The 13,604-nt window shown below is 47.0% G+C and overlaps 1 protein-coding gene across 2 annotated transcripts in view; it reads left to right on the forward strand.

Moving 5' to 3' along the window:
* Window positions 1–4,417, forward strand: part of PDLIM2 (PDZ and LIM domain 2) — a 58,995-nt gene extending 54,578 nt beyond the window's left edge. For both annotated transcript variants that reach the window (XM_044437495.1, XM_044437494.1), the window contains exon 10: window positions 1,977–4,417. In XM_044437495.1, coding sequence (XP_044293430.1) covers window positions 1,977–2,172 — 196 coding nt within the window. In that variant the 3' untranslated portion in view covers window positions 2,173–4,417. The remainder of the gene's footprint in view (window positions 1–1,976) is intronic.
* Window positions 4,418–13,604: the final 9,187 nt, after the last annotated feature.

The following is a 13,604-nucleotide window of genomic DNA, read 5'->3' on the forward strand; positions in this document are numbered from 1 at the left end:
CTGGCTCCCTGTTGCCACCTGCTGGGGAGAGGCTGGATCGACCCTCCGGGGCCCACAAAGCGCCGGTCACCCAGGCAATTGGAATGGAGACAGTTCCTGAAGGATCGCCCCAAAGTCGTAACGTTTACCTGTTTTATTTCGTTAAAATTATTTCAGGCTGAATTTAAGGGCGAACACTTTCCGGGGGCAGAGAGGATAAAAAGCAATGCAAAAGTATACCTTTTCAAGTCACTTGGCCCCACACCATTTGAAGCAGCGTCCCCCAACCTGGTGGCCTTCAGAGGCATTTGGACCACTGTTCCCCGAATTCCCATCCAGCAGAGCCATTGCCTGGGAATTCTGGGTGTTGCAGTCCACCCACCACCAAATGCACTGGTCACCAGTAGAGCTGGGACAGTATCACGTGTCGATATGGTCAGACTGCCCAGCTCCACCAATACCTGGGGGGCTCCATCTGCCTGGGCTGAAGATTGCAAAGCATCTTATAAGGCAGCTGCGTGTAGGGCTCGTTACATTAGTCAGGCATGGAGGTCAGCAGCTCGAGAATGGATGAGGCAACGCCCTCCATCTCCAGGTGGGACCACTGTCGACGTATTAGCATACATGGGTAAAAGTAGGCTGGGCATTGACGCTGCCTGAGCTCCTTTAGTGAGCACAGGCTGTGAGTGCACCCACACTGCTCACTGGGTCATTTGGGGGAGTGCAGCTCCATCTAAAGTCAGGTGTATTTCTCTGTCCCGGTTGGCCAGTTTTAGCACCGAGCATCACACCTGGTGGCCACCTGGTTTGGGTGGGATTATGGGGACCGAATCTGTTATGGCACCTTAAAGACCAGTATGGGGATGAAGAACCTGTGGCACACCAGATGTCCCTGGACTCCAGCCCCCATCAGGCCCAGTCAGCGTCTGGGGGGCCATAGGTCCTCTACCTCTGGATTAATGCATTTGTTATGACATAAGCTTTTGCGAATTAGAACTGTCAGAGGCCGAGGCTGTTATCCCCAGCTGGCAGGAAGGTGCAAGGTTCCCATCCATTGAGGACAGCAGTTCCTGCTCTGCTGTAGTGGACTCCCAAAGTCAAAAGCCGATGATGTAATACATCTGTGGGCCTTAAAAGAGCAACAAAAACCCTGCAATTTTGTTTTAATTGCTCTGTAAACACCACTGTATTTTAAGTCTTAATACCTCTAAGTACCATTAATTTCACAGTGACTGAAAAGTTTAAGAAAGGTTTAAGCATGTGCTTAACTCACTGCTGGGACACTTCCTGTTCTTGGATAGCAACAGAACAGGAGCAAAGGTGCTGCACTTTAGACTTTCAGTCAGGAATTGGAGGACTTGGTGGCCTCCAGAAAGCTGGACTGCTGCTCCCATGAACCCCAGGCAGTATGGTCAATGTTCAGAGATGGATGGGATGTCCAGCAACATCGGGGGGGGGGGGCATGGGTTCCCCATCTGTGCTGCAAAGGGATATTATTATGTTACAAAACTATTTGAAAGGTAGGCTGTGAGATTGCATTTAGGGTAGGACATGGGGATCGATTTTGAGCTGAATGGTGTTCTGGAGTTAAGCTAGAGAGATAAAAGGATTCTTTGGAGGATTGAAGGCTGGTGCACAGAATAATGTGCATTGCATGTGTTTATGAACAAATTTTCTTTGTATAAATTGTTGTGGCATCCAAGACTGAGGATGACGACAGACCGAAAGCCATTGTTAGAAAGTCACTGTACGGACAAGGACGACTTTTGTACCTTTGTCCTGCAATGCCCACTTGCTCCCAGAATACCTTCCGCAATCCTGAGAACTAGAAACTTGGTTTTAGAATGCCAAAGCCAAGATTTACCAGGGTATCCAGTTACAGAATCCTCACCAGGTGCTATTAACATTTATAGGGAGGATCTATAGATTACTCCTTGACTTCTAGATGACTGCTAGCCCCTTTTCACTGGCTGCATCCTCTGTTGTGCCTTTCGCAGGACCCAGGCAGTCCGAATCCAAGAGAACCGCTACCGCCACCCCTCCTGCTACACCTGCACTGACTGTGGGCTCAACTTGAAGATGCGCGGTCACTTCTGGGTTGGAGAAGAGATGTACTGCGAGAAGCACGCCCGCCAGCGCTACCAGGGCCCAGCAGGGGGCACCACCGTCACAGCTGTCTACTCCCCATCCTAAGTGTGCCTGAGCACAGGCGGTGGAGCTGGGGCTGCCACCCCGAAGCTGCCCTCCCAGCACCCCTCCTGCACAACTGCCAGAAGGCCCCCTGGGTCTCTTTCCACTGGCTGTCAGGCCTTTTCCCCCTCGTGCCGTCTCAAGCCGCCAGAATTCAGCCAGTTGAGACACACCCAGGAAAGGAAGTTTCCTCTGCAAAACCGAGTGCATGTGCAGCAGTGGAAGATGGGAGTGGCGATCTTGGGAGCAGGGCTGGCGCTGCACCAGGCAAATGGCTTTTTCAGTTAGCTTGGCACATCTGGGGCACTTTAGAACGGCAAAAGTCTGCATAGCACAAGCACCAAGCCGCCCTTTCTTGGGCCTAAGCAGCTTCAGACGGGAATGGCTGAACTTTCCACTCTGCCAAAGCTGCCTCCAGAAATTCAGTTGTGGGACGCAGCGTGTCTGTGATTTTCCTGCCCGTGCCACCCCTGTCCTAGGGGTAGCCGATGCCAAACACAAGTGTCGCTTGCCTAGTTCCAGTGTCCCTGGAGCAGCATCTCATGGTCCCTTCCACAGCTATAACACCTCTTTTTCCACCACTGCTCCAGTCTCCCTGGATAGGAAATGGAAGAGTGAAAGAAAGTTAGGGATATTAGTGAAATGGTAGCTAATGGGATGGCGTGGGTGCAGCTTTGGTTGTTGATTCTCTGTAAAGCTTCTCTAAGATATTATGCCAGATTTCTATGTGAAATATAATATATATGTATGTATGTAAAGGATGTGCCCCATGCTTGCATTTTCTCTGTAGAGAATTCACTCTTCATGCTGCGCCACATTTTAGGGTTTATAAGAGCAAAATGCTCACTCCCATAATCCCAGCAGCAGGTGGGGGCATAGTCTTTTGGGCCATCTGAGGGAGGACTTGGAAGTGATCCTTAAGCAGTTTTTCCAAATGTTTATAAGGAGGGAGTTCATCACTGCTCCACGGCCACCTCTGAATGCAGAAAACAGACAAAAAGACTGAATATTGGTGATACACGCCTTCCCTCTAGGGTTGGATGAGTGTGAACAGTGGGCATGCATTTATTCCTATTGATATTTCAGAAATTTTGCATCCGGACAAGCAGAGTTCCAGTGCAGGCTGTGAGCGTGAGCCGCTAGTCAACGTGGTATTTCTAAAGCAGCCAGAAGTTGCTGCATGTTGAATTGCAGAATTCTGAAGCCATTGTTCTCATGATTAAACATGCAGCATATTTGCATGCTTCCTCTGCCACCCGATGGGATTACTCCATGCTCAACTGCTCAGCAGAGACCTGGAAATACCCAGAACAATTATTGGAAAAACACTTCTGTGCAAGTTTTATGTTCTGTTGCAGATTCCTGTTGCAAGAAATAGGACTGTGCACTCTTACGTTTTCTCGTTCTGCTGTTCTAACACTGCCTTTTCCTCATTGCCACTTAAATATCAGTCTGTGGTCAGACAATTAATTGTTCTTGAGGTCCAGCAGTTCTGGATACATTCCAAATAGAGGGTCACGGGGGGAATCCAGTTGTGTGCAAAAAAACCCCCTGCATGCAGCCCCCAGTAAGGTTCTAAATAGCCAGTAGCAGAGGGGTACGGCAGCAAAACTGCAGAAGCTACATTACTGAGATATTGGAACCTACATTCTGAAAACAGTAACGACGAGACTGTTTTCATACAACTTTGTCTCAAGGAAACAAACACACTGACCTGCCATTGAAACAATGACAAGGTAGGTACTATCGTATGACACCACCAAGTGCAACATACCAATGTAAAAATGGCTTTGCTGAATGAGACCCGCGGTCCATCGAGTGAGTCTAGTATTTAATTCTGATCACAACCAGGAAACTGTCCCTACAGTAGCTCGCCGGTAGGACAAGGACATTCACCATAAGTGTTGCAAGGCCGGAGTGGGTACCAGCCATCCCGCAGAATGCCTGGCTTTGAACAAGCAGAAGGTTGGCCCAAAGCCTTTTTAGATAATTGCTTCTTTGAGAACAGCACTGCCCTGAAGAGCAGCTCCCTGGACCTTGGATGCTGGTTGAAAGATGAAGCTGCTGGTACTTGCGCACGAGCAAGTTAGGTTAGGCTGGAGAGAAATGACTGGAAGGAGCCCAGTGGGAAATTTGTAACCTGGTTAGAATAACGCTACTCTGTTAGAGTGTGTGTGTTTGCTTTTGACATCTCCACTGTGATGCTGTTTCTCCAAGCCTGGTTAATGAATATTGGAGGTTCAAATCCGTCAGTGTCTGTCTTATGTTGGGTGTGATCACTGTGCATGTGTGCATTTGTGCATGATGTTGAATCTCATGGGCACCTGGAAAATACTGGTGCTTGGGCCATGTGGTCCAGGTGCAGAAATACTAGGTTATGCTGTATGTCCCTTGACTGATTGCCAGTATAAAGAAGAAAATTACATCTTAGTGAAGTTCTTGCTTCTATGTGCAAAAAACTCCCAATATAATTGTCTGCAGTTTAAACTACCTTGCTGGAGTTGGCATTGATGCATCAATGGATCTGAAGGAAACTTCCTATTTCCAAGCTCACCACTCTGCCCGTGATTTCCAAGGTAGCAACGACGTCCAACAACGGAAAAAGTTGTTGCAGTTTTTTCTTGCAGTGTGGCTGGTTAACCCAAGACCACCTTCGTCTCTTCATTTTGCCAGCGATCTTCCTGTTTGGTTGCAGAGATTGTGATGGCTTCCCCGAGTGGTTTCTTCCAGCTGTTACAGATGAAGACATAGCAATATGCCTAAGGAGTTCTGGCAAATTTGGAATTTCATGTTTGGGTGTGCCCTATCCAGCTCTCTTTCCCCCAAACCACTGTAATTTTAAGGTGGGCCTTGCATTTGCTCCAGTTGGACCTTAGAGCTGGACCATTTTTTAAAGTTGCTTCAGTGGCTGATAAAGTCAGTCAGCATGTTGGTCCGAATGAGCCCCAAAACAAAAATTACTTGAAATACGTCTCTACCACAAGGGTCTCCAAACTTGTGGGACTCTTGGGCACAGTTGGCATTTTGAAAATACGCCATGGATACAGTGACAAATAACTAGTGAGGTGGGGTGAGAGGCAAATCACAAAAATACTAGGCCAGCCCCCACCCACTCCCGTCAGTGTGCGTACGCATTAATGTGCATGCTGTGCTGTGTGTACTACTAAGTCTGATTTCTCTGTCTCTAGCTCTTTCCTTCCTTGTATCCTGCTTCGCTGCTTTCTCTCTCACAGTCCCTCTTTCTTCTCCCCCCCACCTTTCCTTTCCTTTCCTTTCCTTTCCTAAATGTGGCTTTTTGTTTCTTCCTTTTCCTTCCTCTTCTGCTCCCTATCTATTCTCCCCTTTTCCTGGCTCTCTCTCACTTTCCCCCTCCCTCTTCGATGGGAGGTTCACTTCATTCCCTCTCCAGCATTTTTCAGCAGGAGCCCCCTGCCCTCCATATGATTTGATGGGTAGTGAAAATACCTTCCTGGCACCTCAGCCTCCATTTGTACATGTGATGCTTGTGGGGCCCATTTTGGAGATCTTTGATCTAGCAGCTACATCTTGCTCCCCTCCATTTTTTAAAAGAAAGCCTGCCTGATCTGAATCTTAAAAGCACATTATCTCCAAAGCAGTCACCCTAAACTGACATTAGAATAGAAATGTGGGTGGGGGGAGATGCATCTGCCAGGCCCCAATATGGTCACACATGTATTGTCAAGGAGGATGCACATCATTTAAAAAAGGGGATGCCAATTTGCATAAGATGCATATGTATAGATGCAAATACAAAACGCCTGCTGCATACATAAAATTTAGATAAAATTACAACAGTTCTCCAAAGCGTGGAAGGCTGACCAGGTGACCTCAGACTTGCTCAGTCCTCTGTCCAGGTGCTTCAAGGCCCAGGTCTCCATTCTGATGGTCCATCATGTTTATACTGGTTTTGGACTGAACAGAGGTGGCCTTCATCTAGCTACCAGTCCTCTGACAACCTCTGAAATAGAGGACTGCCTTTAAAAGCCACTCCACAAGAGCTTTGCAGGAATGCCTGTCCGAGCCCTGAAGTAATGCAGCAGACACCAAGCAAAGTAAATGCTGTCCTGTTATTTTTGAGGGAGGAGAGTAGATTGCTTTCAGGTGCCAAAATAACCCTGCTCCTGCATCAAGGGGATGGGAGCACCAGGACCTTTTGAGCAGCCATTGATACTACAGGGGGATAGCTTTCCTATTGCCTCCCCTTCCTAAATCCTGAGGATTTCATGCTAAATGGCCTGAAATGTGGGCTTTTACTGTTCTCCAAGGCCAGCTGGAGACAGGGCCTGGCCGTGGCATCCACCTTGTGTTTCCCACCCTTTCCCCCAAAACATGAAGACACTGGCATGCCTGGAATGCCTTTGGGTAGGAGTTCCGTGGGAGAGATGCTCCCTGACCGAAAAACAAAAGCCGGGTGTCCATCCCTCTGCAGCAGCCTAAACAAAGGCCCGTGGCAAAGGCCTGGAACGGTATCCTGGGCTCCGCCTCACTTCCTGCTCCAAGCAGCATTCCTGCCATGAAGTCACCACAGAAACAGCAGGCCCGGCTTGTTCTGGAATGCAGCATGCACGCTTCTCTGCTCAGGGGCTGCAAGGGAAGGGAGAGGAAGGACAGGACTCCGGGCCGTTTGCTGGAATATTCACCCGGAGAAGCAGTGCCAGGCCTTCCTTGCTTGCACAAGCAGGCTTGTGCTTGGCTTACCTCTGTAAGTTGTTTACTTACTATCTTTATGCACCACCTTTTCTCCCTTCCAAGGAACCCACGGCAGGTTCCTGCTCTCGTGTTATCCTCACAACAACAGCCCTGTGAGGTAGGTTGGGCCCAGAGTCTGCAGCTGGCCCCAAGTCACCCAGTTGGCTCTGTGGCCAAGCAGGGTCTATCTAGAACCCAGAGCGCTTGAGTCCCCATCTCGCTCTCTTAACCACTACAACACACTGGTTTTATAGCAGTTTTATACCAATGGCTTAATCTCAAAACAATCCTTAGAGTTGTATTTAGTGCGTCTTAACAGTTCTCTAAGAGACTTGGACAGTTCCTGGGGTTATCTTGTAGAGAAGACAGTTACTATCTTTCTAGGTCTGTAGTATGGCATTTGTTGCCAAACGGGAGTGAAAGAGTGGAGCAGTTTTGAGTATGGGCAGAGTGGGCCTTGCCAAAGGAACCAGGGTCAACCTCCTTCCATCTGGAGTCAGGGCCCCTTTTCTATGCTGAGGGAAGTGCTTCCAAGTACACATAAATTTTGAGGTCTATATCAGTTCTCTTAAACTCTTGTTTGACTAATGGATCCAGTATAAAATTGTGTAGTGTCTTCTATACAATGCCCATTAGCAGTAAAGTGCCCATGGACATTTCTCTTAGTACCTGCCAGTCTCCCCAATTCTCCAGATGTTTATTAATATTTTTATTTTTAACTGGCACACTGCAAAGTGTCTCAGCACCATCTTTATTTGGGTTCCCATTCTGGAGCGCCGAACCCCTCTGCTTCTTGGCCTTGTACTTGGGTTCTTGGGCAGGTTACTTTTATCTTGGTCCCACCACTTTGCCTTCTGGGAAAGGAATGCTTTGTAACCCACCTTGCCCACCATGGCAGCCATTTTATGAGAGCGTCCATAGCATTCTTCTAAACTCCCCAAGGGACCCACTGTCTCATATGAGGGACTGCTGGTGTAATGAGTCTCTTGCTCAAAATTCTGTGCCACTGACAGAAGAGGATGGAGGGAAGAGATTTGGGGAATGGCACACAATAAGCTGGGATCTAGCTTCTCGGCTACTTGTGGGTTGAGTCCTGGAGTAACTCCAACACCCAAACACTTTTCAACTGCTACGAAATAGGCATAGGTTGGTGCAGCTCCATATGGTTTGTTCAAGCCCATGGTTTTGAATCCATTTTGCCACTGAGGCACATGGGTCACAGTACAATCTATTATCTCTCACAGGTGTTCTCCTTCTATGCTTTCCCCACCCAAAAATACACGTGCACAAACACCTGCACCTGATATAGGCAGGAGCCAAAGTCTTGTTCTAGCCTTCTTTCTAACTATGGACCCACAGGCATGCCATGCATTCATAACTCTTCACAATCAGATTCATGTTATTTCATATAACATTTTATATAGCCACTGAAGAAGACCTCAGGGTCCAGGTAGGTAAATTAGGGAAGGTGCATTTCATCCAGATACTGGTGGCCCAAACTGTGAAGAGCTTGATAGGACCCAAATTTAGGCTTGCTGAATTCACCAAGCACTGAGGATAAAGCAGCTTGCCTTCACATGGACTTAGATACCAAGTTGCAGTGGAGGGACCAATAAACCGTTGATGCTGGTTTTGTGGGATACATGCCAGTTGCTCCAGGTTGAGGATGTGGAGAAGGTACTTGTACGGCTGACCATTGGCTGTTCCTTCTTATAACGGCTAATTATGCCTGGGTTCGGTGAGTCCAGAATATAATGAACACATTACAGAACAGCTTCCCAGAGCTTGTAGCTGAGTTTACAAAATTTATAATCCCTGAATAATCTATTATGATTATGCTTTCGTTTATATACTACCCAACAGCTGAAGCTCTCTACCTGTGAAATGGCCCTGGCAAGAGACAGTTATAAGGCTAGAATTCACACACAGTCTTGGCAGTGTAGCATAAATCAGAGTCTTAACAATACAAAGTGTAAGGCAGACAGGAGTTCCAAATTCACAGTAAGTCCAGGCAAAGCATATTCTGATAACCCTGAGCACTGGTTTAAAAACAGGAGAGAGACTGTTAGAATTCCCCTACAGTTGATCACTTCTGACAGGAGAGTTTGACCTGTAAGTGATCACTACATCAGAGAGAATGTCTGTTCCACCCTTTTCAATTGGCATCAGAACCCGGGAGACCCCCTTCCACTGCAAAGCCATTCTGCACGCTTCTCCCAGGCTGAGGCTGTAAATCATAGGCCTGCTTCAGATGTGGCAGATAGAAAGTGGCATCCCCTTTGGCCTGGAATGAGATGGGAAATGTCTTGGGCTGTCTTGATGCAGTGATGTGCAGGGAGACCAGAAATAGACTGAATCATAGCAAGGCAGATTCCATGCCTGGATGGTTACAGGGTGTAGGAATCACACAGATGTCCTGTTCTGGGCAGGGTTGTGCTCCTTCTGAACCCTAAGCCTAAGCCTGGAGTGCTCACAGAACCATCAAGGTCGCTGGAGGAAGGCCCAGGTGACTAGCAATTTTACCAGCTTTGACCACTGCTTCAGCCGTGGGTGTTCCCTGGGCAGAGCTAGCTTTGCTGCTGAAACCCACGCGCAAGACAAGGAGAACCAGGAAGAGTTTGCTGGGGTTGTAAAATCAAAAGAGCATTTGCTGTTTATTCAGACATACAAGATATAAATGAGGCGGCCCCCCAAAGGGACTACCAAGGAGGAGTCTGCACAAGGGGCTGTTATAACCTTAGCATATCTAAAGTGGGACAGGCATTCCTTAGCATATTGAAGGTGTGCATGGGGAGCAAGACTTGCCCCGTGGTTTCCTGATCAGATTAGGAATCCCATCTGAAGTCTAAAGGTATTCTTACAGTGCCAGGCTTTCAGCTGCCATATTTTGAAAGAGCTTTCACTTGTATTGTCCAGACACATGGCTAACCTGCTGTCTTGGCTATTGTAAAATGTGTGTGTGTGTGGGGGAGTGCATTCTCAAGGCCAGAGAAATTCCCAGAAGCAATGGGGTTTGCAACTTCCTGGGGGCGGGGGCTGCTGCTGTACAGAATATGAGGGGACTACTCCGGGGTTTTTGTGAGGATGAGGAGGATCTTTCTCCTTCCTCAGTGCACATCCACTATTAGGCTTCAGTTCAGTGTGTCTAATAAGATGCGAGTGGTAACAGGTGTGTGTGAACTCTCATAATCTCTGCAGCTGCAAACGATATGCCATAAATTCTGTCCTTCTGCAGTCTGGCTTTTTTCAGAAGGCTTTTAGTGCCTCCTCTGCACCTGGCTAACCTGAGGGCCATTTGAAGGATGCAGCCACTTTTAAGAAGATGGATGGCATTGTAATGGCTGGATTCCCAGACCCCTCCTGTGCTGCTCTTTGTCTCTTTTGGGAAGTGGTAAGGGGAATGTTATGGTATGCAGTGGACTGGTGGAGGAGTCTTCTTTGCTAAAATAAGATAAGAAGGTCCTTTATAGAGGCCTGTCTGAACTCAGCACTTTCTCTGCTTACTGCTCTGATGGCCACTTCCACATCACCAAAACAGAGGATGCGAATGTGCATACACTGATGTATTTGAAAAGATGCAAATGCAGACACTGTTGTAATTTAAATTGAGATTCCACATCTTTCACCATAGTAGGCAAGTCTGCAAAGGGGCGACTGCAGCTGCTGTCAGGTGCTCTTGATGGGCCAGTTCAAGGCCCAGCTCTTTCTTCAGATGGCTCTTTAAACAAGACCAGGATGGGGCAACCCATCAAACAGGAGAGGCCCTCAAAATGGAGGACAGCCCTTCAGCAGTTGTTCAAATAGAGGATTGTTCTCTGCAAAAGAGGACAGTCTGATGTGTGCTGGCTGACTATGAGGTAATTGCTGTAATTGTAATGAGGCAATCTGAGAGGCACCAGATTGCAAAAGGCCTCATGAGTCACTGGTGGGCAACCTCTCTAGATGCTTTGGTCTTTGGACATGCACATGGTAGGCATATCATGAGTGTTTTCTGCTGGAGTTGGGGGTCAGACTAGATGACCCAGGAGGACCTTTCTGACTCATTCTGTTTCTATGTTTTTATGATATTCACCAGACCTACCCAGTAGAACCTAAGGCAAAGGATTACTCCTGCCCCATGCCAATTTTATTTATCCATTTATCACATTAAATTTGCATAAAAGCTGCCTATTAGCATAATGTCCTCTGGGTGGCTATTACAATAAAATATCAATAGTAACATAATAATAAAAGTTAGATATGCTTTTCCTTGCTTGCATTATGATAATAAAAAGGGATACAGCACAAATAGGCAACTCCACCTACAGTGCCAACAGTGTTGTGAATATTATGCCGCATAGTGAGATCATGATTATCCACCACAATTGCTTTCACAACACCTCTGTGAGGTGGGTTAGGCTGAGTGGGTGACTGGCCCAAAGTCACCCAATGGGCTTCATGTTAGAGTAAGGATTGGGACCTGGCTCAGCCCAAGCTGATTCCAACAATCTAACCATCTAATACACATCATGGGTATTTCCCTACTAACTGGAAGATAGTTTGTACACTTTGAGGATTTCATGGGGTACCTCAGCTCCATAGGGTGATTTCACAAATGTTACTTGGCTCCATATTCCAAAACGCTGAAAGTTTCCAAAGCTACTACATATTTATTATTTATTTATGTAAAACATTTCTATGCCGCCCCATCGCAATAAGCCTTGGGGCGGCTCACAACATCAAAAAAGTCAACCATACATTAAAACCCCCAATACAATAAACCCCCCAGTACCATAAAACCTCAATAAAACCTCAGTGCATTCTTGGCTAAAAAAAAAACCTAGTTAAATAAATAAAATAAGTTTTAAATAAAAAGGTTTTAGCCTGGCGCCGAAAAGCAAGTGATGGCGGCGCCAGGCAGACCTCCCTGGGAAGTGCATTCCATGAATGGGGCGCCACCGCCGAGAAAGCCCTCCTCTGGGTACTCACCCTCCTGATGTCATTCACAGATGGTTCCTGGAGATATGTATATGGAACACAGGACCTAACAGACACGATGCAGGAACCCAGCATGAGTAACTAGCCATGATGGTTTATTGTGTCATTCAAACACATGGTGGCTTAGTTTTTGACAAGCCACTCTGAAAAACCATCACCTTTTCTAGAGGTTGCTTGATCCAAGAGGGGCTGTTGTGCTATTTCAGCTGAGAATAGCAATATTGTTGTCGGGTGTGAGGAGCACTGCTTGGCAAGGGCCGCAAAAGCAGCTGCTGCTCTTTGCTTTATTGTAGCTCCCACTGATGCCCCAAACTGGGGTGACTGTCACAGGTGCACTTCTCCTAAACAAGGCACACTCACTAATTATTTTTTAACTTGTTAATGTTGATGTGTTGCATGTTTCTCTTACAGCTGTCTTGATCCGCGTAGTAGTGTCCAGTGGGTTGTTTCCTTGTAAGTTTCAGCTCTCAGAGGGAGCAGCTGATTGGAGTGGGTAAGGTTGATGGACAAGAACAAGGAAAGATTTGCCTACAGGCTAATTTGTGCACAGTAGCCAGGGATGGCTGCTGAGTTGTTGGTGGAAAAACCCTGCAAATGGAATGGTTGGATGCAGCAAAAGGGGAGCACAAAGTCGGGGAGACACTTTCTCCTGCTTAGCAATGTGACGCTCCTGATCCTAAGTGTGGAATGACACTCCTTAGCTCCTTCCAGCTTTTCAACAGTACCCCAACTACATTTAGCGCTCTCCTAATTTTTGTTACTCCTTTCTGGAGCAGTAACCCCTGGGTTACTGTGTGTGCACGCACACACACACATCTGCAATAGCAGTATTGTGAATATCATAGAATCATAGTAGAGTCGGAGGGGGCCATGAAGGCCATCAGGTCCAACCCCCTGCTATTGCAGGACACCAAAAATTTCAGTTACACTATCGTGATTCATACTTATAAAGGCATTGCCATATTAGATTTTATAAACTTTTAATAAAACAATAATGCTGCAATGCATAACTGACTAAGCACTAGCCTCTCACCCTTTCTGCTGTTTCCTGCATTTAATTCCTCTAAATGCATTTGTTCTTTCAATAGCCTCTGCCTCCCTCCAGTTACTGATGCAACTCACTTGGGTCAGATAAAGTGATAGTGTCCTTGCTCTGTTTCTCTGGAACTTTCCAAGGCATGTGATGAAGAAATACAATTATGCACACCAGTTGCTGGGGAACATGGGTGTGGAGGTGCCATGGCACGCCTGCCCTGTTTGTGGGGTTTCTGAATGGGAAGCTGGTTGTCCACTGTAGGACCAGAAAGCTCCAGCAGGGCCCTTAAGTTCTCCTGTAGCCTTTCAGGATGGAATTGCGCACTGGAGGTGATTCTCCATCACCTGCATTCGGAAAGTTCCATCCCTTTCAACTGCTAGGTAATGCTTTCCAGTTTGACTTCAGCTGACCTGTTTTTTCTTTAGCTACTGTGCCACTTAAAATTAACCTCCAGCCTTGCTAATCTAAAGAATGTCATATTTTTCTTTACATCTGCTTTCTGCCTACTCAGGAATGTGTGTGTTTTGCCCAGAGCGAGAGGCAGACCTGTGATACATCTGTTCTTTATTTTTTTCAGAAATGGTGGGTGAGGCTTCCTGACTAATTCATTGCACGCTCCATTTTGAGACTGAATCTAAACTGATCGCCTCAACTCCTGCAGGAATGGGGCTTTGTCCTTCCTCCCCTCCATCCATGTTTTAAAAAATCAGCT

Source organism: Varanus komodoensis, unplaced genomic scaffold, assembly GCF_004798865.1.
Source record: "Varanus komodoensis strain SLA01 unplaced genomic scaffold, ASM479886v1 scaffold30, whole genome shotgun sequence".
Taxonomy (NCBI): Eukaryota; Metazoa; Chordata; class Lepidosauria; order Squamata; family Varanidae; genus Varanus; species Varanus komodoensis.